This window comes from Armigeres subalbatus, chromosome 1 (genome assembly GCF_024139115.2).
Source record: "Armigeres subalbatus isolate Guangzhou_Male chromosome 1, GZ_Asu_2, whole genome shotgun sequence".
Lineage (NCBI taxonomy): Eukaryota > Metazoa > Arthropoda > Insecta > Diptera > Culicidae > Armigeres > Armigeres subalbatus.
The window spans coordinates 230,339,352-230,366,216 of record NC_085139.1 but is presented as its reverse complement, the minus strand read 5'-3'; the positions used below and the strand labels follow the sequence as shown (position 1 = coordinate 230,366,216).

General features: G+C 41.3%; 1 protein-coding gene across 5 annotated transcripts in view; it reads right to left on the bottom strand.

The window, feature by feature from the left end:
• Positions 1 to 3,752: 3,752 nt before the first annotated feature.
• LOC134205852 (dentin sialophosphoprotein) overlaps positions 3,753 to 26,865 on the bottom strand; it is a 118,846-nt gene continuing 95,733 nt past the window's right edge. The window contains exons 3-9 of one of the 5 annotated variants that reach the window (XM_062681489.1): positions 26,311 to 26,415; positions 16,219 to 16,734; positions 14,851 to 15,062; positions 14,725 to 14,791; positions 14,157 to 14,327; positions 5,487 to 5,660; positions 3,753 to 5,427 (exon numbers count right to left, since the gene is read on the bottom strand). In XM_062681489.1, coding sequence (XP_062537473.1) covers positions 5,362 to 5,427; positions 5,487 to 5,660; positions 14,157 to 14,327; positions 14,725 to 14,791; positions 14,851 to 15,062; positions 16,219 to 16,734; positions 26,311 to 26,415 — 1,311 coding nt within the window. In that variant the 3' untranslated portion in view covers positions 3,753 to 5,361. Of the gene's footprint in view, positions 5,428 to 5,486; positions 5,661 to 5,718; positions 6,002 to 14,156; positions 14,328 to 14,724; positions 14,792 to 14,850; positions 15,063 to 16,218; positions 16,735 to 26,310; positions 26,416 to 26,865 lie in introns of those variants that run through there. The other 4 variants (XM_062681490.1, XM_062681492.1, XM_062681491.1 and 1 more) reach the window with 4 other exon arrangements.

Below are 26,865 nucleotides of genomic sequence, written 5' to 3'. Positions count from 1 at the left end.
ACCTTAAACACTTTTTGTGACTCCTTCTTGGTACAGTAATATCCCGATTTTTTCAATCCTAGTAAATTTTGGGGGGATGAAATAGAAAAAGTCAAAATACGTTAAAGGAACCCGTAATTTATTGACGAAGAGGCTTACAAAATTTAATTGATAAACTTTGTATAAACCTTAAAAACAACATTAATAAAGAAATTAAAAATAAAAGCTTACAAAATTCTTGGCAGGTTCTCTATAATGATCCATAATAAACCACAGGCGGTGAAAGTCATTTAATGAAAATTATTGTTGTTAGAGGTATTATTCGAAAATAATAAAAACGACAAAAAATTGTTGGGGTGATAAAATCGGGTCGAAAACGTGATAAAATCGGGGTAGACAAAATCGGAGAATGATAAAATCGAGTCAATACTGTATATGTTCGCATTCCATGTGGTTCTTGTTATTGTCATGGGTTCGAAGTAATCTACTCACTTCGTATTGTCAGGACCTGCTGATTAACCTCCGTGATGGAGCCATTAGTTGAAAAAATAACAAGTTGTGCAACCTAGCATGTAGATCCTAACGCCTTACTTCCGAGTTTTCTTTGATGACCATGAAAATATGAAATGAAGCATTCTATTTTACGTACCATAAAAGCAATGTTTAACTTTTCAAACAGTTCAAAAAATTTCTAGTTGAGCGTGCAGACCTTTTCCAGTGTTTTCTTGGATGACCATCAATCTATGCAATGGACGCTTTTTAGTCTATGTACCACAAAGAGCATTTACCATTTTTGAAACAAGCCAAAAGCCTATTCTTCGTACCACAAAGGGCTTGTACCACTTGTTGAAACAAGTCGGAAGATCTCTGGTTACGCGTGTAGATCTTAAGGTCTATTCCAGAGTTTTTTGGGAGACTATGAACCTATTATTATTTATTCAGACTAAGGCCGAAGTGGCCTGTGCGGTATATAAGAGTCTTCTCCATTCGGCTCGGTCCATGGCTACACGTCGCCAACCACGCAGTCTACGGAGGGTCCGCAAGTCATTTTCCACCTGATCGATCCACCTTGCCCGCTGCGCACCTCGCCTTCTTGTGCCCGTCGGATCGTTGTCGAGAACCATTTTCACCGGGTTACTGTCCGACATTCTGGCTACGTGCCCGGCCCATCGCAGTCGTCCGATTTTCGCGGTGTGAACGATGGATGGTTCTCCCAACAGCTGATGCAATTCGTGATTCATTCGCCTCCTCCACGTACCGTCCGCCATCTGCACCCCACCATAGATGGTACGCAGCACTTTCCTTTCGAAAACTCCAAGTGCGCGTTGGTCCTCCACGAGCATCGTCCAGGTCTCGTGTCCGTAGAGGACTACCGGTCTAATTAGCGTTTTGTAGATTGTCAGTTTGGTACGGCGGCGAACTCTATTCGATCGGAGCGTCTTGCGGAGTCCAAAGTACGTACGATTTCCAGCCACTATGCGTCTCCGAATTTCTCTGCTGGTGTCATTTCGGCAGTCGCCAGTGAGCCCAAGTACACAAATTCTTCTACCACCTCGATTTCGTCACCACCGATGCAAACTCGCGGTGGGTGGCTCACATTGTCTTCTCTTGAACCTCTTCCTATCATGTACTTCGTCTTCGACGTGTTGATGACTAGTCCGATCCGCTTAGCTTCCCTCTTCAGTCTGATGTAGGCTTCCTCCATCTTCTCAAAGTTACGTGCCATAATATCTATGTCGTCGGCGAAACCAAATAGCTGGACGGACTTATTGAAAATTGTACCACTCGTGTTAATCCCTGCCCTTCGTATTACTCCCTCCAAAGCGATGTTGAATAGCAGACACGAAAGACCATCGCCTTGCCGTAACCCTCTACGGGTTTCGAAGGGACTCGAGAATGCCCCTGAAACTCGAACTACGCACATCACCCGATCCATCGTCGCCTTGATCAACCGTATCAGTTTATCCGGAAATCCGTTTTCGTGCATTAGCTGCCATAGCTGGTCCCGATCGATTGTATCATATGCGGCTTTGAAGTCGATAAATAGATGATGTGTGGGCACGTTGTATTCGCGGCATTTCTGCAATACCTGACGTATGGCGAACACCTGGTCTGTGGTAGAGCGTTCACCCATAAATCCCGCCTGGTACTGCCCCACGAACTCTCTTGCAATTGGTGTTAGTCGGCGGCATAAAATTTGGGAGAGTACCTTGTAGGTGGCGTTCAGCAATGTGATTGCGCGGTAGTTGCTACAATCCAGCTTATCGCCCTTTTTGTAGATGGGACACACGACACCTTCCATCCACTCCTGCGGCAAAACTTCCTCCTCCCAAATCTTGGTAATGACCCAGTGCAGCGCTCTAGCCAGTGCCTCACCACCGTGTTTAAATAGCTCTCCTGGTAGTTGGTCAACTCCAGGGGCTTTGTTGTTTTTCAGCCGGCCGATCTCCTCCTGGATTTCCTGGAGATTCGGAGCCGGAAGTCGCATGTCCTGCGCGCGTGCTCCTACCCAAGCAACACCTCTTGTTTCTCAGTGAGTAACAACAACTGTGGTGTGACTTACTAAAGGTCTGACTTATGCACAACGCGTCGTATTTGGAACTCCTCTGTGACACAAAAAGCGCAAGAGGTGGAGCCTATTTGCAACATCTTGCGGCTACAATGAAAATAGAAACACAAAAACCAACCGGGAATCGAACCATGGACCTTAAGATTTGCAACTTGCTACTATAACCATCACACCAACAATTCTGTTTGGAGATTCTGCTACAAGTGTACTACATAAACAACAAAGTCATTTGTAACTTCATTGTACCTTATACGGAACATGCAGGGGACTATCAAAAATAAAATACTGCTCAGCTGAGCTCAAAGTGTTTTGCAACATATCAGAAACATTGTCGTAACAGCAATGAACCGAAGTGTTATTAATTCTGCAACTTATCTGTTTTGTTTCTGATATGAAACACATCGACTTTTAAACCACCCAAGAAGTCAGATGGGTAGAATATGTATTGCGACGCCACTTAAACGGAAATGAAACATTGTGATTTTCTGAAACTGGAAAGTGGCTTTAATGTGACTCGATGTATTGCCAGTGTCTTCAATGCAATTTATTAGGAACAAACACCTATTGGAAAGATGTTGCGCGTGCTCCTTGGGTAGGTTCATTACCATACCGCCACCGTTGTCTGCCATATCGCCATTGAGGTGCTCTTCGTAGTGCTGCCGCCACCTTTGGATCACCTCACGCTCGTTCGTAAGAAGGTTCCCGTTTATGTCCTTACACATATCGGGCTGTGGCACGTGGCCCTTACGTGAACGGTTCAACTTCTCATAGAACTTTCGTGCGTTATTAGCGCGGTACAGTTCCTCCGTCTCTTCGCGGTCTCGATCTTCCTGCTGGCGCTTTTTCCTCCGGAAAATCGAGTTTTGTCTGTTCCGCGCCCGTTTGTATCGTGCCTCGTTCGCCCTCGTGCGTTGTTGTAGCAATCTCGCCCATGCTGCTCACATTCGCCGTCATACCACGTTTCATTGATCCGGAGGCACCGTGCCTAGTGCAGCGGTTGCGGTGCTTCCAATGACGCGATCGAATATCTCTCCAGCCATCTTCAAGAGATGCTGCGCCTAGCTGCTTTTCCGTTGGGAGTGCTACTTCCAGCTGCTGCGCGTAGTCTTGGGCTAGTCTGTTGCTCGAGAGGTGCGCCTATAGGCGATAAAAACGATAAGACCTGACCCGGATTTCTCAAATGATGTTCAGAACAAAGTTCATGTTTAAATACAATATCCATTTATTGAAATTTTACTGTTTTCCATTCTAATTTTATAAACCGCCCCTTTCTGGGACAATTCCAAGTTTACAACATTTCTCTTTTACTTGGCTTCCTAACATATGCCTGGACGGAGAAAATAAAGCACTATTTCCAATAATGATGTCTGTTCAATAAAAGTACACAATGATCACCTGTTTGCTCTCTCCTACGCAACATGACGACAGAATTAAAACTAACTTGCTAACAATTTGATTCCTTCTTCCTATTACACAATAGAGACACTTGACTCATTCGCCTAGAAGCTTGAGAAATATCCGTTTTAAATTTTGCACTGGTTCATCGAAAGTAGTATTTCTCTAAAAGGATTGAAAATAGAAAGTCGATAAAAGCTCGAAGCAGAATTCCAAGGCAGTAGAGGAAAGCAATAGGAAAAGCTTTTTTTTACTCGGATAAAACTATTTACAAAAGATTTATTCCTCTGACAGAATACAATGGGTGTGACAATTCGAGCGCTCACCCTAACTCTCCTAACCTTAACTAATATCAGTTTGAATGGAAGTTGGAAAAGATTAGACTCCTCTTGCATTCGCTCTTGCTCTCGTTATTCACGCAATCATGCGCACATCATGGGGATGGCTGGCTTTTGTTGCAGTTAGGGTTGATGATTTTTTACAATAGAAAGAGCGATATTTACAACTCACAAGCATGCACAAACATTTGGGATGAATGTGTCACAATGTGAAGCAGGATATGACAGCCGCAGTTTTTTTTAGTTTTTGAAAGAAAAGAATGACAATAGATGGAAGTCTAACCTAATGGAGATGCGGTAGAATGTTTAGAGTTAATAAAATTGAGCAATCGTTTTATGTGGAAAAGTTTAAAAGGCCGATGTCGGAATAGAAGACACCAGATGAGAGGGAAACACTGGAGGAAAATGACACTTTTTATTGGAATGATTTTTCACCTTTTAGGATAATGGTGTTACGAATAAAAACTGTCACTGTCTGCCAGTGTTTCTGTATTTTTTGGGAAAGTTTAGTTTCGTTCCTAACCGTAAATGAATGTTACGGAAACCAGTTTCCAGTGGAAGAGAATAAAATACACCTACAAACTAAACATAAAAACAAAACACAAGTATCCTTTTCCAGCCTTATAAGATTTGTCTCGTTTCGTTTGTTACTTTGAATATACAGTTACACAAACAACAGGAGTTGCAGTTTTGAGCTAGTTCACACACACCCTCGTCTTTTCGATAGAAGGCTGGCGGTTCGTGTCTTGGGGGGCCCACGGGCTACTGGGGACTCAAGTCTTGTATTTACAACATTTGCGAGTGCACTGAACGGAGATTTGGAATGACGGATGATTGCTGATCCGGGGCTCACCTTTGCCAAGACTCGAACCACCACGGTTTAGAGAAAGAAATAGCTAACGATAGAATTTCAACGGGTTTCGGTTGTTTGGGGGTGATGTGCGGTTTCGTTGATTCCTTCTAAAGATCTACGAATGAACTCGGGAAATCTGGATAGATAGACGTGAAGATGGAGAGGAGATCTCGCATGAAGACGGTCGGCACTCGGGGGATGGGTTGATGTGGGTAGGATCTGCAACCTTAGATGAGTGACGTAATCAAACGTGCCTTGAAGTTAACCACTCGTTCACTGGTTTGGGCGATTCGCTGGAAACGAGAATCATTTGATTAGCGCAAATTATGACACACTTTGCACGCTGACTTACCAGAATCAAATCCTGAATCAGGTTGGACAGGCCACGGTTGGCGAGCACGAACAGGCGCGTCACCGGTCCGGGAATTCCTTCGGTGTAGCCGTCTCCCTTGCCGAGCTCGTGGTCGTCATCGGGGGAGTTGGCCTTTTCGTCGCTCTGCTCGGTACCGGAACTGCCCGAGACGAGCTAAACACGGAAAGTGATCGAATGCCGAGCACGGTGGATGGAACAGAGAGAACAAAACATTAGCAAACATCTGGTAGTGGCGCAAAAAACTCACAAACACATATACAGATCAGGACAGACGCTACAAGAGCGGGGGTTAGACAACCAATATTCGGATGGTGATGGTGTTAGTGTGTTGGGGGTGTGCGCGAACGCTTCTCACGTTAGTTTTTATTGTTTGTTTCGTTTTGCGACTCGATTCAGTTCGTCGGGGAACTTCGTTCGGGGCTTCCGCGTGCGTGATGGATGGGAACCGGCGATCATCGTCGAACAATCGTCTGTCAGTTTGTCACCGTGATGCGCTGGTCACACGATTCAGTTTGAGGGAGAACAGTAAAATCATAAATAAATTGCTAAAGAAGACTGTAAGCAAAGCAGTGATCGAAAAAGAAATATTTAGAACTTAAGAAAAATAAAAAAAGAGAAGCGCCAATTGAAAAGTGCTTGAATTTGAGCATCGGAATTAATTTAAAATTATTAAAACGAAATGAAAACAAAGAAGTTTGACACTTTGACAGAGGATTATTTATGCGATGTTGGCAATTGATGTCTTGAACAAAAAGTGACAATTATTTGTGAGCTGAGTGGACAAAAAACCGAGAAACTATCGTGATGGAGCGTAATCAAGCACTTTTCAACCATAGTGTATTGGTTTTCATTAGTAAGAGGGTAAGTTCGAAACAAAACAAGGGAAAAAGGTAGATAGAAAGAGTAGATATACAGAAATTAAAAAATATAAAACTGAAATTTGGGTTATCACAACGTATTGAGAGAAAAATGTCACAATTCATGGCCGAGAAATGTTTCATTACCAACTTACGTTACTTTCTGATGCGCTTTTAGTTTCTTCACTTGCTATGACAATGCCAAATTCTCGGAAGAAGTAAATTAAGCTTTTTGGAAGAAGTTTCGCAAAATCTTGGAAGACATTTTTCTAAACTTCTTAGCAGGGAGGTTTCAAACTTCGTGTTTTTAAGCATTTTGGAAGAAGTTTTCAAACTTCTTGGAGAAATGTTTTCGAAATATCTTATAAGAAGTTTTCCAAACTTCATGAAAAAAAGTGGAGAGAAATTTCCAAACTTTTTGAAAGAAATTTTCAAACTTCTTGAAAGAAGTTTCCAAACTTCTTGGAAGAAGTTTCCAAACTTCTTCTAGGAAGAAGTTTCCAAACTTCTTCTAGGAAGAAGTTTCCAAACTTCTTCTAGGAAGAAGTTTCCAAACTTCTTCTAGGAAGAAGTTTCCAAACTTCTTCTAGGAAGAAGTTTCCAAACTTCTTCTAGGAAGAAGTTTCCAAACTTCTTCTTGGAAGAAGTTTCCAAAATTCTTGGAAGAAGTTTCCAAACTTCTTCGAAGAAGTTTCAAAAAACTTCTTGGAAGAAGTTTCCAAACTTCTGGGAAGAAGTTTCCAAACTTCTTGGAAGAAGTTTCCAAACTTCTTGGAAGAAGTTTCCAAACTTCTTGGAAGAAGTTTCCAAACTTCTTGGAAGAAGTTTCCAAACTTCTTGGAAGAAGTTTCCAAACTTCTTGGAAGAAGTTTCCAAACTTCTTGGAAGAAGTTTCCAAACTTCTTGGAAGAAGTTTCCAAACTTCTTGGAAGAAGTTTCCAAACTTCTTGGAAGAAGTTTCCAAACTTCTTGGAAGAAGTTTCCAAACTGCTTGGAAGAAGTTTCCAAACTTCTTGGAAGAAGTTTCCAAACTTCTTGGAAGAAGTTTCCAAACTTCTTGGAAGAAGTTTCCAAACTTCTTGGAAGAAGTTTCCAAACTTCTTGGAAGAAGTTTCCATACTTCTTGAAGAAGTTTCCAAACTACTTGAAAGAAGTTTCCAAACTTCTTGGAAGAAGTTTCAAACTTCTTGGACGAAGGTTCCAAACTTCTTGGAAGAAGTGTTCAAACTTCTTGGAAGAAGTTTCCAAACTTCTTGGAAGAAGTTTCCAAACTTCTTGGAAGAAGTTTCCAAACTTCTTGGAAGAAGTTTCCAAACTTCTTGGACGATGTTTCCAAACTTCTTGGAAGAAGTTTCCAAACTTCTTGGAAGAAGTTTCCAAACTTCTTCGAAGAAGTTTCAAAAAACTTCTTGGAAGAAGTTTCCAAACTTCTTGGAAGAAGTTTCCAAACTTCTTGAAAGAAGTTTCCAAACTTCTTGGAAGAAGTTTCCAAACTTCTTGGAAGAAGTTTCCAAACTTCTTGGAAGAAGTTTCCAAACTTCTTGGAAGAAGTTTCCAAACTTCTTGGAAGAAGTTTCCAAACTTCTTGGAAGAAGTTTCCAAACTTCTTGGAAGAAGTCTCCAAACTTCTTGGAAGAAGTTTCCAAACCTCTTGGAAGAAGTATCCAAACTTCTTGGAAGAAGTTTCCAAACTTCTTGGAAGAAGTTTCCAAACTGCTTTGAAGAAGTTTCCAAACTTCTTGGAAGAAGTTTCCAAACTTCTTCGAAAAAATTACCAATTTTATAGGGAAAAAGTTTCCAAACTTCTTGGAAAAAGTTTCCAAACTTCTTGGAAGAAGTTTCCAAACTTCTTGGAAGAAGTTTCCAAACTTCTTGGAAGAAGTTTCCAAACTTCTTGGAAGAAGTTTCCAAACTTCTTGGAAGAAGTTTCCAAACTTCTTGGAAGAAGTTTCCAAACTTCTCGGAAGAAGTTTCCAAACTTTGGGAAGCAGTTTCCAAACTTCTTGAAGGAAGTTTCCAAGCTTCTTCGAAGAAGTTTCCAAACCTCTTGTAAGAAGTTTCCAACTTCTTGGAGGAAGTTTCCAAACTTCTTGAAAGAATTTTCCAAACTTCTTGGAAGAAGTTTCCAAACTTCTTAGAGGAAGCTTCCAAACTTCTTGGAGGAAGTTTCAAAACTTCTTGGAGGAAGTTTCCAAACTTCTTAGAGAAAGTTTCCAAACTTCTTGGAGAAAGTTTCCAAACTTCTTGGAGGAAGTTTCCAAACTTCTTGGAGGAAGTTTCCAAACTTCTTGGAAGAAGTTTCCAAACTTCATGAAGGAAGTTCCCAAACTTCTTGAAGGAAGTTTCAAAACTTCTTGAAGGAAATTTCTAAACTTCTTGGGAAAAGTTTTTTAATCTTCCTGGAAGAAGATTCCTAACTTCTTGAAAGAAGTTTCCAAGCTTCTTGGAAGAAGTTTATAAACTTCTTGGAGGAAAATTCCAAACTTCTTGGAGAACGTTCTCAAACTTCTTGGAGAAAGTTTCCAAACTTCTTGGAGGAAGTTTCCAAACTTCATGGAAGAAGTTTTTTAAACTTCCTGGAAGAAGTTTCCAAACTTCTTGGAAGAAGTTTCCAAACTTCTTGGAAGAAGTTTCCAAACTTCTTGGAAGAAGTTTCCAAACTTCTTGGAAGAAGTTTCCAAACTTCTTGGAAGAAGTTTCCAAACTTCTTGGAAGAAGTTTCCAAACTTCTTGGAAGAAGTTTCCAAACTTCTTGGAAGAAGTTTCCAAACTTCTTGGAAGAAGTTTCCAAAATTCTTGGAAGAAGTTTCAAAAAACTTCTTGGAAGAAGTTTCCAAACTTCTTGGAAGAAGTTTCTTCTTCCAAGAAGGTTGGAAACTTCTTGGAAGAAGTTTCAAAAAACTTCTTGGAAGAAGTTTCCAAACTTCTTGGAAGAAGTTTCCAAACTTCTTGGAAGAAGTTTCCAAACTTCTTGGAAGAAGTTTCCAAACTTCTTGGAAGAAGTTTCCAAACTTCTTGGAAGAAGTTTCCAAACTTCTTGGAAGAAGTTTCCAAACTTCTTGGAAGAAGTTTCCAAACTTCTTGGAAGAAGTTTCCAAACTTCTTGGAAGAAGTTTCCAAACTTCTTGGAAGAAGTTTCCAAACTTCTTGGGAGAAGTTTCCAAACTTCTTGGAAGAAGTTTCCAAACTTCTTGGAAGAAGTTTCCAAACTTCTTGAAAGAAGTTTCCAAACTTCTTGAAAGAAGTTTCCAAACTTCTTGAAAGATTTTTCCAAACTTCTTGGAAGAAGTTTCCAAACTTCTTGGAAAAAGTTTCCAAACTTCTTGCAAGAACTTTCCAAACTGCTTGGAAGAAGTTTCCAAACTGGAAGAAGTTTCCAAACTTCTTGGAAGAAGTTTCCAAACTTCTTGGAAGAAGTTTCCAAACTTCTTGGAAGAAGTTTCCAAACTTCTTGGAAGAAGTTTCCAAACTTCTTGGAAGAAGTTTCCAAACTTCTTGGAAGAAGTTTCCAAACTTCTTGGAAGAAGCTTCCAAACTTCTTGGAAGAAGCTTCCAAACTTCTTGGAAGAAGTTTCCAAATTTTTGGAAGAAGTTTCCAAACTTCTTGGAAGAAGTTTCCAAACTTCTTGGAAGAAGTTTCCAAACTTCTTGGAAGAAGTTTCCAAACTTCTTGGAAGAAGTTTCCAAACTTCTTGGAAGAAGTTTCAAACTTCTTGGAAGAAGTTTCCAAACTTCTTGGAAGAAGTTTCCAAACTTCTTGGAAGAAGTTTCCAAACTTCTTGGAAGAAGTTTCCAAACTCTTGGAAGAAGTTTCCAAACTCCTTGGAAGAAGTTTCCAAACTTCTTGGAAGAAGTTTCCAAACTTCTTGGAAGAAGTTTCAGAACTTCTTGGAAGAAGTTTCCAAACTTCTTGTAAGAGGTTTCCAAACTCGTTGGAGGAAGTTGCCAAACTTGTTGGAAGAAGTTTCAAACTTCTTGGAAGAAGTTTCCAAACTCTGGAAGAAGTTTCCAAACTTCTTGGAAGAAGTTTCCAAACTTCTTGGAAGAAGTTTCCCAGCTTCTTGGAAGAACTTTCCAAATTTCTTGGAAGAAGTTTCAAACTTCCTGGAAGAAGTTTTCAAACTTCTTGGAAGAAGTTTCCAAACTTCATGGAAGAAGTTTCCAAACTTCTTCGAGGAAGTTTCCAAACTTCTTGGGAGAAGTTTCAAAATTTCTTGGAAGAAGTTTCCAAACTTGAGGGAAGAAGTTTCCAACTTCTTTTTGGATGATGTTTACAAACTTCTTTTTGGAAGAAGTTTCCAGAATTCTTGGAAGAAGTTTTCTAAACTTCTTGGAAGAAGTTTCAAACTTCTTGGAAGAAGTTTCAAAGTTCTAGGAGGAAGTTTCCAAACTTCTTGGAAGAAGTTTCCAAACTTCTTGGAAGAAGTTTCCAAACTTCTTGGAAGAAGTTTCCAAACTTCTTGGAAGAAGTTTCCAAACTTCTTGGAGGAAATTTCCAAACTTCTTGGAGGAAGCTTCTAAACTTCTTGGTGGAAGTTTCCAAACTTCTTGGAGGAAGTTTCCAAACTTCTTGAGGGAAGTTTCCAAACTTCTTCGAGGAAGTTTCCAAACTTCTTGGAGGAAGTATCCGAACTTCTTGGAGGAAGTTTCCAAACTTCTTGGAAGAAGTTTCCAAACTTCTTGGAAGAAGTTTCCAAACTTCTTGGAGGAAGTTTCCAAACTTCTTGAAGGAAGTTTCCAAACTTCGTGGAGGATGTTTCCAAACTTCTTAGAGGAAGTTTCCAAACTTCTTTCAGGAAGTTTCCAAACTTCTTCGAGGAAGTTTCCAAACTTCTTCGAGGAGGTTTCCAAACTTCTTCGAGGAAGTTTCAAAGCTTCTTCGAGGTAGTTTATAAACTTCTTCGAGGAAGTTTCCAAACTTCTTTGAGGAAGTTTCCAAACTTCTTGGAAGAACTTTCTTAACTTCTTGGAGGAAGTTTCCAAACTTATTCGAGGAAGTCTCCAAACTTCTTGGAAAAAGTTTCCAAACTTCTTGGAAGAAGTTTCCAAACTTCTAAGAGGAAGTTTCCAAACATCTTGGAAGAACTTTCTTAACTTCTTGGAGGAAGTTTCCAAACTTATTCGAGGAAGTCTCCAAACTTCTTGGAAAAAGTTTCCAAACTTCTTGGAAGAAGTTTCCAAACTTCTTGGAGAAAGTTACTAAACTTCTTGAAGGAGGTTTCCAAACTTCTTGGAAGAAGTTTCCAAACTTCTTGGAAGAAGTTTCCAAACTTCTTGGAAGAAATTTCCAAACTACTTGGGAGAAGTTTCCAAACTTCTTGGGAGAAGTTTCCAAACTTCTTGGGAGAAGTTTCCAAACTTCTTGGGAGAAGTTTCCAAACTTCTTGGACGAAGTTTCCAAACTTCTTGGAAGAAGTTTCCAAACTTCTTGGAGGAAGTTTCCAAACTTCTTGGAAGAAGTTTCCAAACTTCTTGTAGAAAGTTTCCAAACTTCTTCGAGGATGTTTCCAAACTTCTTGGAAGAAGTTTCCAAACTTCTTGTAGGAAGTTTCCAAACTTCTTCGAGGAAGTTTCCAATTTTTTCCGAGGAAGTATCCAAACTTCTTGGAGGAAGTTTCCAAACTTCTTCGAGGAAGTTTCCAAACTTCTTCGAGGAAGTTCCAAATTCTTTCCGAGGAAGTATCCAAACTTCTTCGAGCAAGTTTCCAAACTTTTTCGAGGAAGTTCCCAAAATTCTTCGAGGAAGTTTCCAAAATTCTTCGAGGAAGTTTCCAAAATTCTTCGAGGAAGTTTCCAAAATTCTTAGAGGAAGTTTCCAAAATTCTTAGAGGAAGTTTCCAAACTTCTTCGAGGAAGTTTCGAAACTTCTTCGAGGAAGTGTCCAATTTTTTCCGAGGAAGTATCCAAACTTCTTCGTGGAAGTTTCCAAACTTCTTCGTGGAAGTTTCCAAACTTCTTCGAGGAAGTTTCCAAACTTCTTCGTGGAAGTTTCCAAACTTCTTCGTGGAAGTTTCCAAACTTCTTCGTGGAAGTTTCCAAACTTCTTCGTGGAAGTTTCCAAACTTCTTCGTGGAAGTTTCCAAACTTCTTCGAGGAATTTTCCAAACTTCTTCGAGGAAGTTTCCAAACTTCTTCGAGGAAGTTTCCAAAATTCTTAGAGGAAGTTTCCAAACTTCTTCGAGGAAGTTTCCAAACTTTTTCGAGGAAGTTTCCAAACTTTTTGGAGAAAGTTTCCAATCTTCTCGGAGGAAGTTTCCAAACTTCTTGAAGGAAGTTTCCAAACTTCTTCGAGGAAGTTTCCAAACTTCTTGGAAGAAGTTTCCAAACTTCTTGGAAGAAGTTTCCAAACTTCTTGGAAGAAGTTTCCAAACTTCTTGGGGGAAGTTTCCAAACGTCTTCGAGGAAGTTTCCAATTTTTTCCGAGGAAGTTCCCAAATTTCTTCGAGGAAGTTTCCAAACTTCTTCGAGGAAGTTTCCAAGCTTCTTCGAGGAAGTTTCCAAAATTCTTAGAGGAAGTTTCCAAACTTCTTTGAGAAAGTTTCCAAACTTCTTCGAGGAAGTTTCCAAACTTTTTCGAGCAAATTTCCAAACTTTTTGGAGAAAGTTTCCAAACTTCTTGGATGAAGTTTCCAAACTTCTTGAAGGAAGTTTCCAAACTTCTTGGAGGAATTTTCCAAACTTCATGGAGAAAGTTTCCAAACTTCTTGGAGGAAGTTTCCAAACTTCTTGAAGGAAAATTCCAAACTTCTTGATGGAAGTTTCCAAACTTCTTGGAGGAAGTTTCCAAACTTCTTGGAGGAAGTTTCCAAACTTCTTGGAGGAAGTTTCCAAACTTCTTCGAGGAAGTTTCCAAACTTCTTCGAGGAAGCTTCCAAGTTTCTTGGAGGAACTTCTTCGAGAAAGTTTCCAAACTTCTTGGAGGAAGTTTCCAAACTTCTTGGAGGAAGTTTCCAAACTTCTTAGAAGAAGTTTCCAAACATCTTCTTTGAAGAAGTTTCCAAACTTCTTCTTGGAAGAAGTTTCCAAACTTCTTCTTGGAAGAAGTTTCCCAACTTCTTCTTGGAAGATGTTTCCAAACTTGTGGGAAGAAGTTTCCAAACATGTGGGAAGAAGTTTCCAAACTTCTTGGAATAAGTTGCCAAACGTCTAGTACAAAGTTTCTAAACTTCTTGGGCGAAGTTTCTAAATCTCTTGGACGAAGTTTAAGGTTTCCAAACTTCTTCATGGAAGAAGTTTCCAAGCTTCTTCTTGGAAAAAGTTTCCAAACTTCTTGTTGGAAAACGTTTTTAAACTCCTTGGAATAAGTTTCCAAACTTCTTGGAATAAGTTTCCAAACTTCTTGGAAGAAGTTTCCAAATTTCTTGAAAGAAGGTTCCAGACTTTTTGTGACTAGTTGCCAAATTTCTTGGAAGAAGTTTCCAAACTTTTTGGAAGAAGTTTCCAAACTTCTTTGAAGAAGTTTCCAAAATTTTTGGAAGAAGTTTCCAAACTTCTTGGTAGAAGTTTCCGAACTTTTTGGAAGAAGTTCCCAAACTTCTTGGAAGAAGTTTCCAAAAAAGCGAATTTTAAGAAATGCATTCCTTCTTTGCCAAAGAACTATTTGAGATAAACTCTATTTAATTAAAAATAAAATACGAACGATCTCAACCAAAGCCTCTCAATTTGTGACATTCAAAGGGGACTGAAATAGCGAAGAGTAAAATAATATTAGCAACAGAAAAGATGACACGAGAAAAAAAGGAAGGAAGTTTTCTAGCAACAAATTAGTTCAACAAAAGAAAGTTAAATTTACCGCAGAATGGCTAGAAGAGGAGGAAGAGTAACTAGTGGTGAGCGAAAGTCGTCCATCGTCGTTCTTGTTGTTGTTGTTGTTCTTATTCTTGTTGTCGGTGGTCAATGACTCGGTGCCAGCGACGACACGGTACACGGTTCCAGCGGCACGTGCGGCACGATCGGCCGTTTGCTTTGTGTTTGCGATTGCGTTGAACGATGCGGCACATTTCACAGTTTAGAAATTCACGATCTCGTTTTTTTGGTTTTTTTTTTGGTTTTCACACACGAAAATTTGCGGTTTTGGAAAGCAGTGCATTTGTGCGTAGGTCAAACGTAGTCGGAAAGTGTGGAAGTTTGGTTCGGGGTGCAAATGTGAGAGTGCGTGTGGTTAGGAGCGGGATGTGTGAGAGAGAGACAGAATGTAATACCGGAGTTAATTCGCGGTTGGAGAAAGAGAAAGAGAGAAAAAAGGGAATATAAAGTAGATTAAGATCAAAGTGCCGGAAGTGTCTATTGCTCCAGTGGGACTTTTCGGTTTTCGAGTGTGAGGATTTTCGTAACTCAGTTAGAAGTTTCAGAATACTTACACGAATGATGTCAAAGAGGAAGTTTCCGGATCCACCTGATCCACCCGAGGAACCGCCGAAGAGAAATCTACAAAAATGAACAATTGTCAAAAATTACAAAACAAGACCGAACGATTGCCGTCCTACCTTTTGTTTCGATCCTCGTCGTTGCCTTCGGAGTCCAGTGATAGTTCGTCGAGGGCGGAGCTCTTGGCGGACGCGTCCGACGGTTCGTCGTTTCCTTCGACCGTTTTGACGTCCTGGTCGGTGGCGCGGGCCCTGCGGATCGCATTCAGGGTGTCACTCAGTCCGGCCAGATCCAGTGATTCCAGCGTGTTCATGTCCTGGTTGGAGGTGATCTGTCGTCGGGTGGTTGGGTGGGCGTCACGCGTGAAATATGGATGTGGGAGGGGTGGCGGACCATGCACCGAATGGATGGAACACAGAGTGCACGCGCACATGAACACAGCACCACAAACACACCCACCCACAGATGGTGGTGAACGTGACGACGACGATGCACAAACGGGTGCACGCGTGTGAATGCGACGATCGGTAAAGTAGATTTTTGTTTGATTTTGCACAATGGATGGATTTGGTTTTGAGTTTGGGACAGATTCGATTGTTCAAGGTTTGGGATGAAAAAGATGAAATGAGAGCATTTAATGAGTTTGGTTTGATTTTCGTATCATGTTTGTAAAGGTTTGTTGGTAGTTTTCCAGAGGAAAATTATCACGATTAGAGCTCAATGCAAGGAAGGTTATGAATAAAGATAATCGGAAGGACGTGAACCGTCGGATAAAAGAGATGAAGAAGATTCACACTTGACACAGTACTACAGACTACGGGCATACGAAGAAAACTGGAGAGTGGCAGAGAGAGAAAAAGATGGAGAGCATAGGACGACAGGAAATGTTTTGATTGTCATACAATAAGAATAATGGTAGCAGGAAGAACAAAACTGACAGAGTGAACGATCCCATACAGTGTCATCTTGATAGTACGGTAGATCAGCTGGCGGGCACCGTTTCGCGCTACGATTCGGAGATAAGAGGAGAAAAGTAAAATGGTAGAATGATGAAGCAGCTGTCATTCTTTTACTAGACATCTAAAGCGGTATGTGACAAACAGATGTGTTATTGAAGGCAATGACTGAATTTGTAAGGTTTGAGAGTTGTTATTTGACTAATGATGCGATTTGCGTGAAACACAAACATTACAACTACACTACCACATTCAAAAGAACTAGTATTAGAAAAAGAACTTGGAAAAATAGAGAAGAAGAGCTACAGAAATAATTTATAGAAGTAAGTCCCATGACGAGCGCTGCCGCTATTTTAGTTTAGATGGCGCTGCCGCTCGTCGGTAATGCAGGCTACGGTTGTTCACACCAGATACAGTCTTCTACAGCTTCGCTCTCGCTTGGCGCTACGTACTGGTAAATGGCTACAGAGCTACTTGTACGTTAGATATTTATGCTTGGAAGTGTGGTTGAGCCGGATGTCGACCTCATACCAGGTTGGAATCGGTGCTGATTTGTGCGTTTTGTGTCGTCGTGGCTGAGTCCTGCTCAGCGCTGTTACTGCTTCCGGTGTTGGTGTCTGTGCTTGGTGCTGCCGTATCGGCGGAAAGTGCCGTAGTTGTGGGATCGGTGCCCGATAACGACGACGACGGCGTTGACACCAGTCTGGCAGCTGCCCGTTTACGAATTTCATTCTCATCGGAAGTGCTACTGCTGGTCGCAGTGGTTTTCTCGCCATCGTCGTTGTCGTCGCTCGGGGGGAACGTGGGCAACGAGATGCTCACTTTGCTTCCACCATCGCTGCCGTTGCTTCCGGAGTCACTTTTTTCGCTGTCGGTGGCCTTATCATCATCATCATCATCATCAAAATCAGCGTCGAAATCATCATCTTTAGAGTCGCGACCTCCAGCATTGCCACCAGCACCGCCACCAAGGCCGCTACGTAACAAAATCGGTCCCAGGGTGCGGAACAGATAGGACGTGATCATCTGGATTTTCTGATCCAGAATCTACAGCGCATAAAAACGGGGTGGGAAACGAAAAGCAGACGGGGAATCGAAAATGAAGCTCATATTTACAAAACATTATCTGTATGAAATGACGCGAGATGGGGCGACATCTATGAGTGAGCTGGAAAGGCTAGTGACATGTGATGAAGCGGTTTGGGTTAAATTGTGAAGCTGACCGCGAGCTGTACAAGTATCCGAGCGGGGTTTAGCGAGGGGGTAATTGATCTACGAAACACCAAACCAACAACGCCCAGTACATTGTTGCCGCCGTGATTGACCGTTGAACGCAGAAATGATTGGACCGTATGCGACAGAAAAATGAAAGTTGTTTCCATTCTACCCCACCTAGCAGAGCGAGCGATCGAGTTTGCAAAGCGCAGATTAAGCCGTTGTCCTTCACAGACGGAGGGTTGATTTTTTTCAGCTGTTTGTCCTCTAACCGGTCGCTGGTTGATTGGCTGACAAAGCCGCCGGCAAAGCCGACCTGTGGATCGCTCTAGTTTCTCCTTTTTCATAGGTAATGGATTGAGTGAGACACGCATTTTATCAACCACAGACTTCCTTGTTCCTATCAACAAAGGCGTTCGATTTTGATTAATAGTTGAGAGATTTATCACGAATGACGACCTTTTGACGATTGATGTGTGCCATTTAGGATCAAAAATGACTGTTATTACATGTGTGGCAAAACTTTCCGAGATCTGTATTGCAAAGCTAACCAAGACAAATTGCTCGATTTTTATATGATTTATTACTTCCGACTGTAGTAACGTCCTTACAGTGAGCACAAAACCGGAAGAATCTTTTCCGAAATATATAAATAATCCGAAAAGGATAACTGAGATCCGATGTAAAGCCTTTTTCAAATTAAGGGAAAACAAATTGTGACATGCTCGAGAATATCTCTTTTCAAGTTTCTTCAAATATTAAGAAGAATCCTTTTAAACCATGAAAAACCAACCGAATTAGAGTAAATGACAAAGACTTTTCAGCGACTATAAAAATAACTATGAGCTACAGATAAATGGGCCAAATGTTTTAAGTTTTAAGATTTTTGTCAGAATATATCAATTGGAAAAAGAGAATTCATTGGAAAGAATGGGCAGAACAAGATTTTTTTAATTTCAAAAATTCGAAAGAATCTCTCTCTTATTCATTAAAAACGTTCCAGAAAATCATCTTTCAGAGATAGGAACGAATGCTTTTCAGAGATTCGGACGAATCCATTTTAGAGATTCGGACGAATCCTTTTCAGAGATTCGGATGAATCCCTTTAAATGATTCAGACGAATCCCTTTCAGAGATTCGGACGAATCCCTTTCAGAGATTCGGACGAATCCCTTTCAGAGATTCTGACGAATCCCTTTCAGAGATTCGGATGAATCCCTTTCAGAGATTCGGACAGATTCTCGGACAGATTCCTTTCAGAGATTCGGACGAATTTCTTTCAGAGATTTGAACGATACCCTTTCCGAGATTCGGACAAATCCTTTTGAAAGATTAGGAAGAATCCCTTTCAGAGATTCGGACGAATCCCTTTCAGAGATTCGGACGAATCCCTTTCAGAGATTCGGACGAATCCCTTTCAGAGATTCGGACGAATCCCTTTCAGAGATTCGGACGAATCCCTTTCAGAGATTCGGACGAATCCCTTTCAGAGATTCGGACGAATCCTTTTCAGAGATTCGGACGAATCCCTTTCAGAGATTCGGACGAATCCCTTTCAGAGATTCGGACGAATCCCTTTCAGAGATTCGGACGAATCCCTTTCAGAGATTCTGACGAATCCCTTTCAGAGATTCTGACGAATCCCTTTCAGAGATTCGGACGAATCCCTTTCAGAGATTCGGACGAATCCCTTTCAGAGATTCGGACGAATCCCTTTCAGAGATTCGGACGAATCCCTTTCAGAGATTCGGACGAATCCTTTTTAAAGAATCGGACGAATCCCTTTCAGATATTATGACGAATCCCTTCCAGATATTATGACGAATCCCTTTCAGAGATTCGGACCAATCCCTTCCAGAGATTCGGACCAATTCCTTTCAGGGATTTGGAAAAATCCCTTTCAGAGATTCGGACCAATCCCTTTCAGAGATTCTGACGAATCCCTTTCAGAGATTCGGACGAATCCCTTTCAGAGATTCGGACGAATCCCTTTCAGAGATTCTGACGAATCCCTTTCAGAGATTCTGACGAATCCCTTTCAGAGATTCTGACGAATCCCTTTCAGAGATTCTGACGAATCCCTTTCAGAGATTCTGACGAATTACTTTCAGAGATTCGGACGAATCCTTTCAGAGATTCTGACGAATCCCTTTCAGAGATTCTGACGAATCCCTTTCAGAGATTCTGACGAACCCTTTTCAGAGATTCGGACGAATCCCTTTCAGAGATTCTGACGAATCCTTTCAGAGATTCTGACGAATCCCTTTCAGAGATTCTGACGAATCCTTTCAGAGATTCTGACGAATCCCTTTTCCAGAGAATCTGACGAATCCCTTTTAGAAATTCTGACTAATCCCTTCCAAAAATTCGGATGAATCCCTTTCAGAGATTCGAACGAATCCATTTCATACAATCTGACGAATCCCTTTCCGAAATTCGGACGAATCCCTTTCAGAGATTCTGACGAATCCCTTTCAGAGATTCGGACGAATCCCTTTCAGAGATTCGGACGAATCCCTTTCAGAGATTCGGACGAATCCCTTTTCAGAGATTCTGACGAATCCCTTTCAGAGATTCTGACGAATCCCTTTCAGAGATCCTGACGAATCCCTTTCAGAGATTCTGACGAATCCCTTTCAGAGATTCTGACGAATCCTTTTCAGAGATTCTGACGAATCCCTTTCAGAGATTCTGACGAATCCCTTTCAGAGATTCTGACGAATCCCTTTCAGAGATTCTGACGAATCCCTTTCAGAGATTCTGACGAATCCCTTTCAGAGATTCTGACGAATCTCTTTCAGAGATTCTGACGAATCCCTTTCAGAGATTCTGACGAATCCCTTTCAGAGATTCTGACGAATCCCTTTCAGAGATTCTGACGAATCCCTTTCAGAGATTCTGACGAATCCCTTTCAGAGATTCTGACGAATCCCTTTCAGAGATTCTGACGAATCCCTTCAGAGATTCTGACGAATCCCTTCCAGAGATTCTGACGAATCCCTTTCAGAGATTCTGACGAATCCCTTTCAGAGATTCTGACGAATCCCTTTCAGAGATTCTGACGAATCCCTTTCAGAGATTCTGACGAATCCCTTTCAGAGATTCTGACGAATCCCTTTCAGAGATTCTGACGAATTTCTTTCAGAGATTCTGACGAATCCCTTTCAGAGATTCTGACGAATCCCTTTTAGAGATTTGAACGAATCCCTTTTAGAGATTTGAACGAATCCCTTTCGAAATTCTGACGAATCCTTTCAGAGATTCGGACGAGACTTTTTCAGGGATTCGGACGAAACCTTTTCAGAGATTCGGACGAATCCTTTTCAGAGATTCGGACGAATCCCTTTCAGAGATTCGGACGAATCCCTTTCAGAGATTCGGACGAATCCCTTTCAGAGATTCGGAAGAATCCCTTTCAGAGATTCTGACGAATCCCTTTCAGAGATTCGGACCAATCCCTTTCAGAGATTCGGACCGATCCCTTCCAGAGATTCGGACCAATTCCTTTCAGAGATTTGGACAAATCCCTTCCAGAGATTCGGACCAATTCCTTTCAGGGATTTGGAAAAATCCCTTTCAGAGATTCGGACCAATCCCTTTCAGAGATTCTGACGAATCCCTTTCAGAAATTCTGACGAATCCCTTTCAGAGGTTCTGACGAATCCCTTTCAGAGATTCGGACGAATCCCTTTCAGAGATTCGGACGAATCCCTTTCAGAGATTCGGACGAATCCCTTTCAGAGATTCGGACGAATCCCTTTCAGAGATTCGGACGAATCCCTTTCAGAGATTCGGACGAATCCCTTTCAGAGATTCGGACGAATCCCTTTCAGAGATTCGGACGAATCCCTTTCAGAGATTCGGACGAATCCCTTTCAGAGATTCGGACGAATCCCTTTCAGAGATTCTGACGAATCCCTTTCAGAGATTCGGACGAATCCCTTTCAGAGATTCGGACGAATCCTTTTTAAAGAATCGGACGAATCCCTTTCAGATATTCTGACGAATCCCTTTCAGATATTCTGACGAATCCATTTCTGAGATTCTGACGAATCCATTTCAGAGATTCGGACGAATCCCTTTCAGAGATTCGGAAAAATCCCTTTCAGAGATTCGGACGAATCCCTTTCAGAGATTCGGACGAATCCCTTTCAGAGATTCGGACGAATCCCTTTCAGAGATTCTGACGAATCCCTTTCAGAGATTCTGACGAATCCCTTTCAGAGATTCTGACGAATCCCTTTCAGAGATTCTGACGAATCTCTTTCAGAGATTCTGACGAATCCCTTTCAGAGATTCTGACGAATCCCTTTCAGAGATTCTGACGAATCCCTTTCAGAGATTCTGACGAATCCCTTTCAGAGATTCTGACGAATCCCTTTCAGAGATTCTGACGAATCCCTTTCAGAGATTCTGACGAATCCCTTTCAGAGATTCTGACGAATCCCTTTCAGAGATTCGGACGAATCCCTTTCAGAGATTCGGACGAATCCCTTTCAGAGATTCTGACGAATCCCTTTCAGAGATTCTGACGAATCCCTTTCAGAGATTCTGACGAATCCCTTTCAGAGATTCGGACGAATCCCTTTCAGAGATTCGGACGAATCCCTTTCAGAGATTCGGACGAATCCCTTTCAGAGATTCGGACGAATCCCTTTCAGAGATTCGGACGAATCCCTTTCAGAGATTCGGACGAATCCCTTTCAGAGATTCGGACGAATCCCTTTCAGAGATTCGGACGATTTCATTTCAGAGATTCGGACGAATCCCTTTCAGAGATTCCGACGAATCCCTTTCAGAGATTCGGACGAATCCCTTTCAGAGATTCGGACGAATCCCTTTCAGAGATTCTGACGAATCCCTTTCAGAGATTCAATCGAATGCCTTTCAGAGATTCTGACGAATCCCTTTCAGAGATTCTGACGAATCCCTTACAGAGATTCGGACGAATCCCTTTCAGATAATCGGACGAATCCCTTTCAGAGATTTGGACGAATCCCTTTCAACAGATTGGGATTAACCGCTTTCAAAGATTGCGACGAATCTCTTTCAGAGATTCGGACCAATCCCTTTCAGAGATTCGGACGAATCCCTTTCAGAGATTCGGACGAATTCTTTCCAGAGATGCGGACGAATCCCTCTCAGAGATTCTGGCGAATCCCTTTCAAAGACTCGGACGAATTCCTTTCAGAGATTCGGACGAATCTATTCCATAGATTCGGAGGAATCCCTTTAAGAGATTCTGACGAATCCCTCTAAGAGATTCTGACGAATCCCATTCAGAAATTCGTACGATTCCCTTTCAAAAATTCGGACGAATCTCTTCCAGAGATTCTGACGAATCCTTTCAGAGATTCTGACGAATCCCTTTCAGAGATTCTGACGAATCCTTTCAGAGATTCTGACGAATCCTTTCAGAGATTCTGACGAATCCCTTTCAGAGATTCTGACGAATCCCTTTCAGAGATTCGGACGAATCCTTTCAGAGATTCGGACGAATCCCTTCAGAGATTCTGACGAATCCTTTCAGAGATTCGGACGAATCCCTTTCAGAGATTCTGACGAATCTCTTTCAGAGATTCTGACGAATCTCTTTCAGAGATTCTGACGAATCCCTTTCAGAGATTCTGACGAATCCCTTTCAGAGATTCTGACGAATCCCTTTCAGAGATTCTGACGAATCCCTTTCAGAGATTCTGACGAATCCCTTTCAGAGATTCTGACGAATCCCTTTCAGAGATTCTGACGAATCCCTTTCAGAGATTCTGACGAATCCATTTTAGAGATTCGGACGAATCCCTTTCAGAGAATCGGACGAATCCCTTTCAGAGAATCGGACGAATCCCTTTCAGAGATTCGGACGAATCCCTTTCAGAGATTCTGACGAATCCCTTTCAGAGATTCGGACGAATCCCTTTCAGAGATTCTGACGAATCCCTTTCAGAGATTCTGACGAATCATTTTCAGAGATTCGGACGAATCACTTTCAGAGATTCGGACGGATCCCTTTCAGAGATTCGGACGAATCCCTTTCAGAGATTCTGACGAATCCCTTTCAGAGATTCTGACGAATCCCTTTCAGAGATTCTGACGAATCCCTTTCAGAGATTCTGACGAATCCCTTTCAGAGATTCTGACGAATCCCTTTCAGAGATTCTGACGAATCCCTTTCAGAGATTCTGACGAATCTCTTTCAGAGATTCTGACGAATCCCTTTCAGAGATTCTGACGAATCCCTTTCAGAGATTCTGACGAATCCCTTTCAGAGATTCTGACGAATCCCTTTCAGAGATTCTGACGAATCCCTTTTAGAGATTTGGACGAATCCCTTTCGAAATTCTGACGAATCCTTTCAGAGATTCGGACGAGACTTTTTCAGAGATTCGGACGAAACCTTTTCAGAGATTCGGACGAATCCCTTTCAGAGATTCTGACGAATCCCTTTCAGAGATTCTGACGAATCCCTTTCAGAGATTCTGACGAATCCCTTTCAGAGATTCTGACGAATCCCTTTCAGAGATTCTGACGAATCCCTTTCAGAGATTCTGACGAATCATTTTCAGAGATTCGGACGAATCACTTTCAGAGATTCGGACGGATCCCTTCCAGAGATTCGGACGAATCCCTTTCAGAGAATTGGACGAATCCCTTTCAGAGATTCTGACTAATCCCTTTCAGAGATTCTGACGAATCCCTTTCAGAGATTCTGACGAATCACTTTCAGAGATTCTGACGAATCCCTTCCAGAGATTCTGACGAATTCCTTTCAGAGATTCGGACAAATACCTTTCAGATATTCGGACGAATTCTTTTCGGAGATTCGGAGGAATCCCTTTCAGAGAATCGGACGAATTCCTTTCAGAGATTCGGATGAAACCTTTTTTAAAGAATCGGACGAATCCCTTCCAGAGATTCAGACGAATCCCTTTCAGAGAATCGGACGAATCCCTTTCAGAGAATCGGACGAATCCCTTTCAGAGAATCGGACGAATCTCTTTCAGAGAATCGGACGAATCCCTTTCAGAGATTCTGACGAATCCCTTTCAGAGATTCTGACGAATCCCTTTCAGAGATTCTGACGAATCCCTTTCAGAGATTCTGACGAATCCCTTTCAGAGATTCGAAAGAATCCTTTTCAGAGATTCGAACGAATCCCTTCAGAGATTCGGACGAATTCCTTTCAGAGATTGGGACGAATTACTTTCAGAGATTCTGACGAATCCCTTTCAGAGATTCTGACGAATCCCTTTCAGAGATTCGGACGAATTCTTTTCAGATATTCGGACGAATCCTTTTCAGAGATTCGGACGAATCCCTTTCATAAATTCGGACGAATCCTTTGCAAGGATTGTGACGAATCCCTTTCGAAGATTGTGACGAATCGCTTTCAGGGAATGTAACGAATCCCTTTCCGAGATTGTGACGCATCCTTTTCAGAGATTCGGACGAATCACTTTCAGAGATTCGGATGAATCCCTTTCAGAGATTCGGACGAATCCCTTTCAGAGATTCTGACGAATCCCTTTCAGAGATTCGGACGAATCCATTTCAGAGATTCGGACGAATCCCTTTCAGAGATTCGGAAAAATCCCTTTTAGAGATTCGGACGAATCCATTTCAGAGAATCGGACGAATCCCTTTCAGAGATTCGGACGCATCCCTTTTAGAGATTCGGGCGAATCCCTTTCAGAGATTCGGACGAATTCTTTTGAGAGATTCGAACGAATCCCTTTCAGAGATTCTGACGAATCCATTTTAGAGATTCGGACGAATCCCTTTCAGAGAATCGGACGAATCCCTTTCAGAGATTCGGACGAATCCGTTTCATAAATTCGGACGAATCCCTTTCAGAGATTCTGACGAATCCCTTTCAGAGAATCTGACGAATCCCTTTCAGAGATTCTGACGAATCCATTTCAGAGATTCTGACGAATCCCTTTTAGAGATTCTGACGAATCCCTTTCAGATATTCTGACGAATCCATTTAAGAGATTCGGACGAATTTCTTTCAGAGATTCGGACGAATCCCTTCGAGATTTTGACGAATATCTTTTAGAGATTCGGATGATTTTCTTTCAGAGATTCTGACGAATAATTCCTTTCATAGATTTCGGGACGGACCTTTCAGAAATTCGAACGCCAATCTTCTTTCAGATATTCTGACGAATCCCTTTCAGAAATTCTGACGAATCATTTTTAAAGATTCTGACGAATCCCGTTCAGAGCAGTGCACTATGTATTTTTTTCTCATTCAAAAAATTGTAAGAATGTCAAATAATGTGAATTCTTTTAGAAAGTTGAACATAAAAATTGATGGAATTGAATGAGTCATTGGCAACTTCTACTGGGAAAAGTCAATTTTAAAGATTCCACAATATCTCTTCAGGAAATGCTACTGAATATTTGTTAGATAATTTCAAAAAATCTCATAATTTAGATTTGAGATAAATTTTAGAAATGGTGTGAAATATTGATGTCATTTACAGTTCATTTTTTTCATACATTTTGTCGAATGAAGTTTAAACATTTTTATCAAATCTATTAAGAATGTCATACGATTTGACTCATATATTACATAAAAAAACAAAAAAATCGTAGAGCCTTTTAAAGAGGTATTATAGAGCTATCATGAGAGATCGATTTACAACATCACTGAATTTCTAAATAGTCAGTGCCACTCATTACGTAGCACAGTGTCCCATTACGACCGTTTGAGTGTCATCCATCAAATTAAATCGTAATTTCAGTCAACAAGAGGGATGCACAATTACCTATTCTCCGCTATATTTGACTTGAATCCCCAATACCATCCGAAACCTTCGAGCGCACGCTGCGCAACACAAAGACGGCAGTGACAGCAGTGGACGTGACATATGGGACACGACTTAAACACCGACCGCTTGGAGTGGCCGCTGTCGGTGGAACAAGGCTTTGCGACCCTGATCGCGGACAATGAATGGTCTCTTGCATATTACCTACTTTTCATATTTAACCGATCGATGTGACGACGCACGGTTCGTCACGTTGACTCAGCTCCCTTCCGATGGATGATGATGGACGGATGATGACGATTGCGGAACAATATCTGAAAACATCACTCAATACGATTGGCGAGGGGGTGATTGACAAACGGGTGAAGGAGTTCATCTTTATACAGAGAAAAGTTGCAATCAAATCGCAAACCCGAAGTAGAAATGGATCTTGGACTCGGCCTTCAGGGTCTTTTCCATTTGGGTGGTGAGAAGGAGAGACAGAACACGAGAAAAAGGGGATGATCGTATGTGTGTTGATGCCGAAAAAAAGGGGTATGGTGGAAAATCCAATTTTCCAACTGAATTTGCGGATCAAAGCTTCCGCGTTTATGTGGAGAAATTTCGTGAACAGTTCGGGTGCCTCGCGTTACCTTACCTGCGAGATCGTTGGGAACAGCTCCCGGAGGATGCCGATCGTTCGTTTGTTCCGTTCGTTGATTTTCTGATCATCAGAGCTGACCAGTGTGATGACGTCTAGTTCCTGGAATGGAGATGAATAAGAATTGTTGTTAAAATGGTGGTCATGTAAGAATTGTTCATTTTATGAAGAAGACAGAAGACACTTCCATGGCTATATAAAATAGACCAATTAGTCAGTTTTGATGTAATACACTTCAATAAATAGTCACTTTTTATAGTGTGCAAGAAACCTTAAAAACATATTTGGGACCGGGTATTCCGCAATGCAAGTTCTAAGCGGCATGCATGTTAATGGATTGGAATTAAGTAAAGGCAGCAAAATAAAATTTACATAAAGAACTAGGAAATTTCCATAAAAAAAGAAAATAGCTAGAAATCAGGATATGAGCAAAAAATAAATACAAAATTTCCCTTAACAATGCAAAAGCTCAATAAACAATAAAGAACAAAAATTAATTAGCACTTTTAAAAGCAAAATACGCAATTATAAAAGCAAAGTTTTCCATGAAGA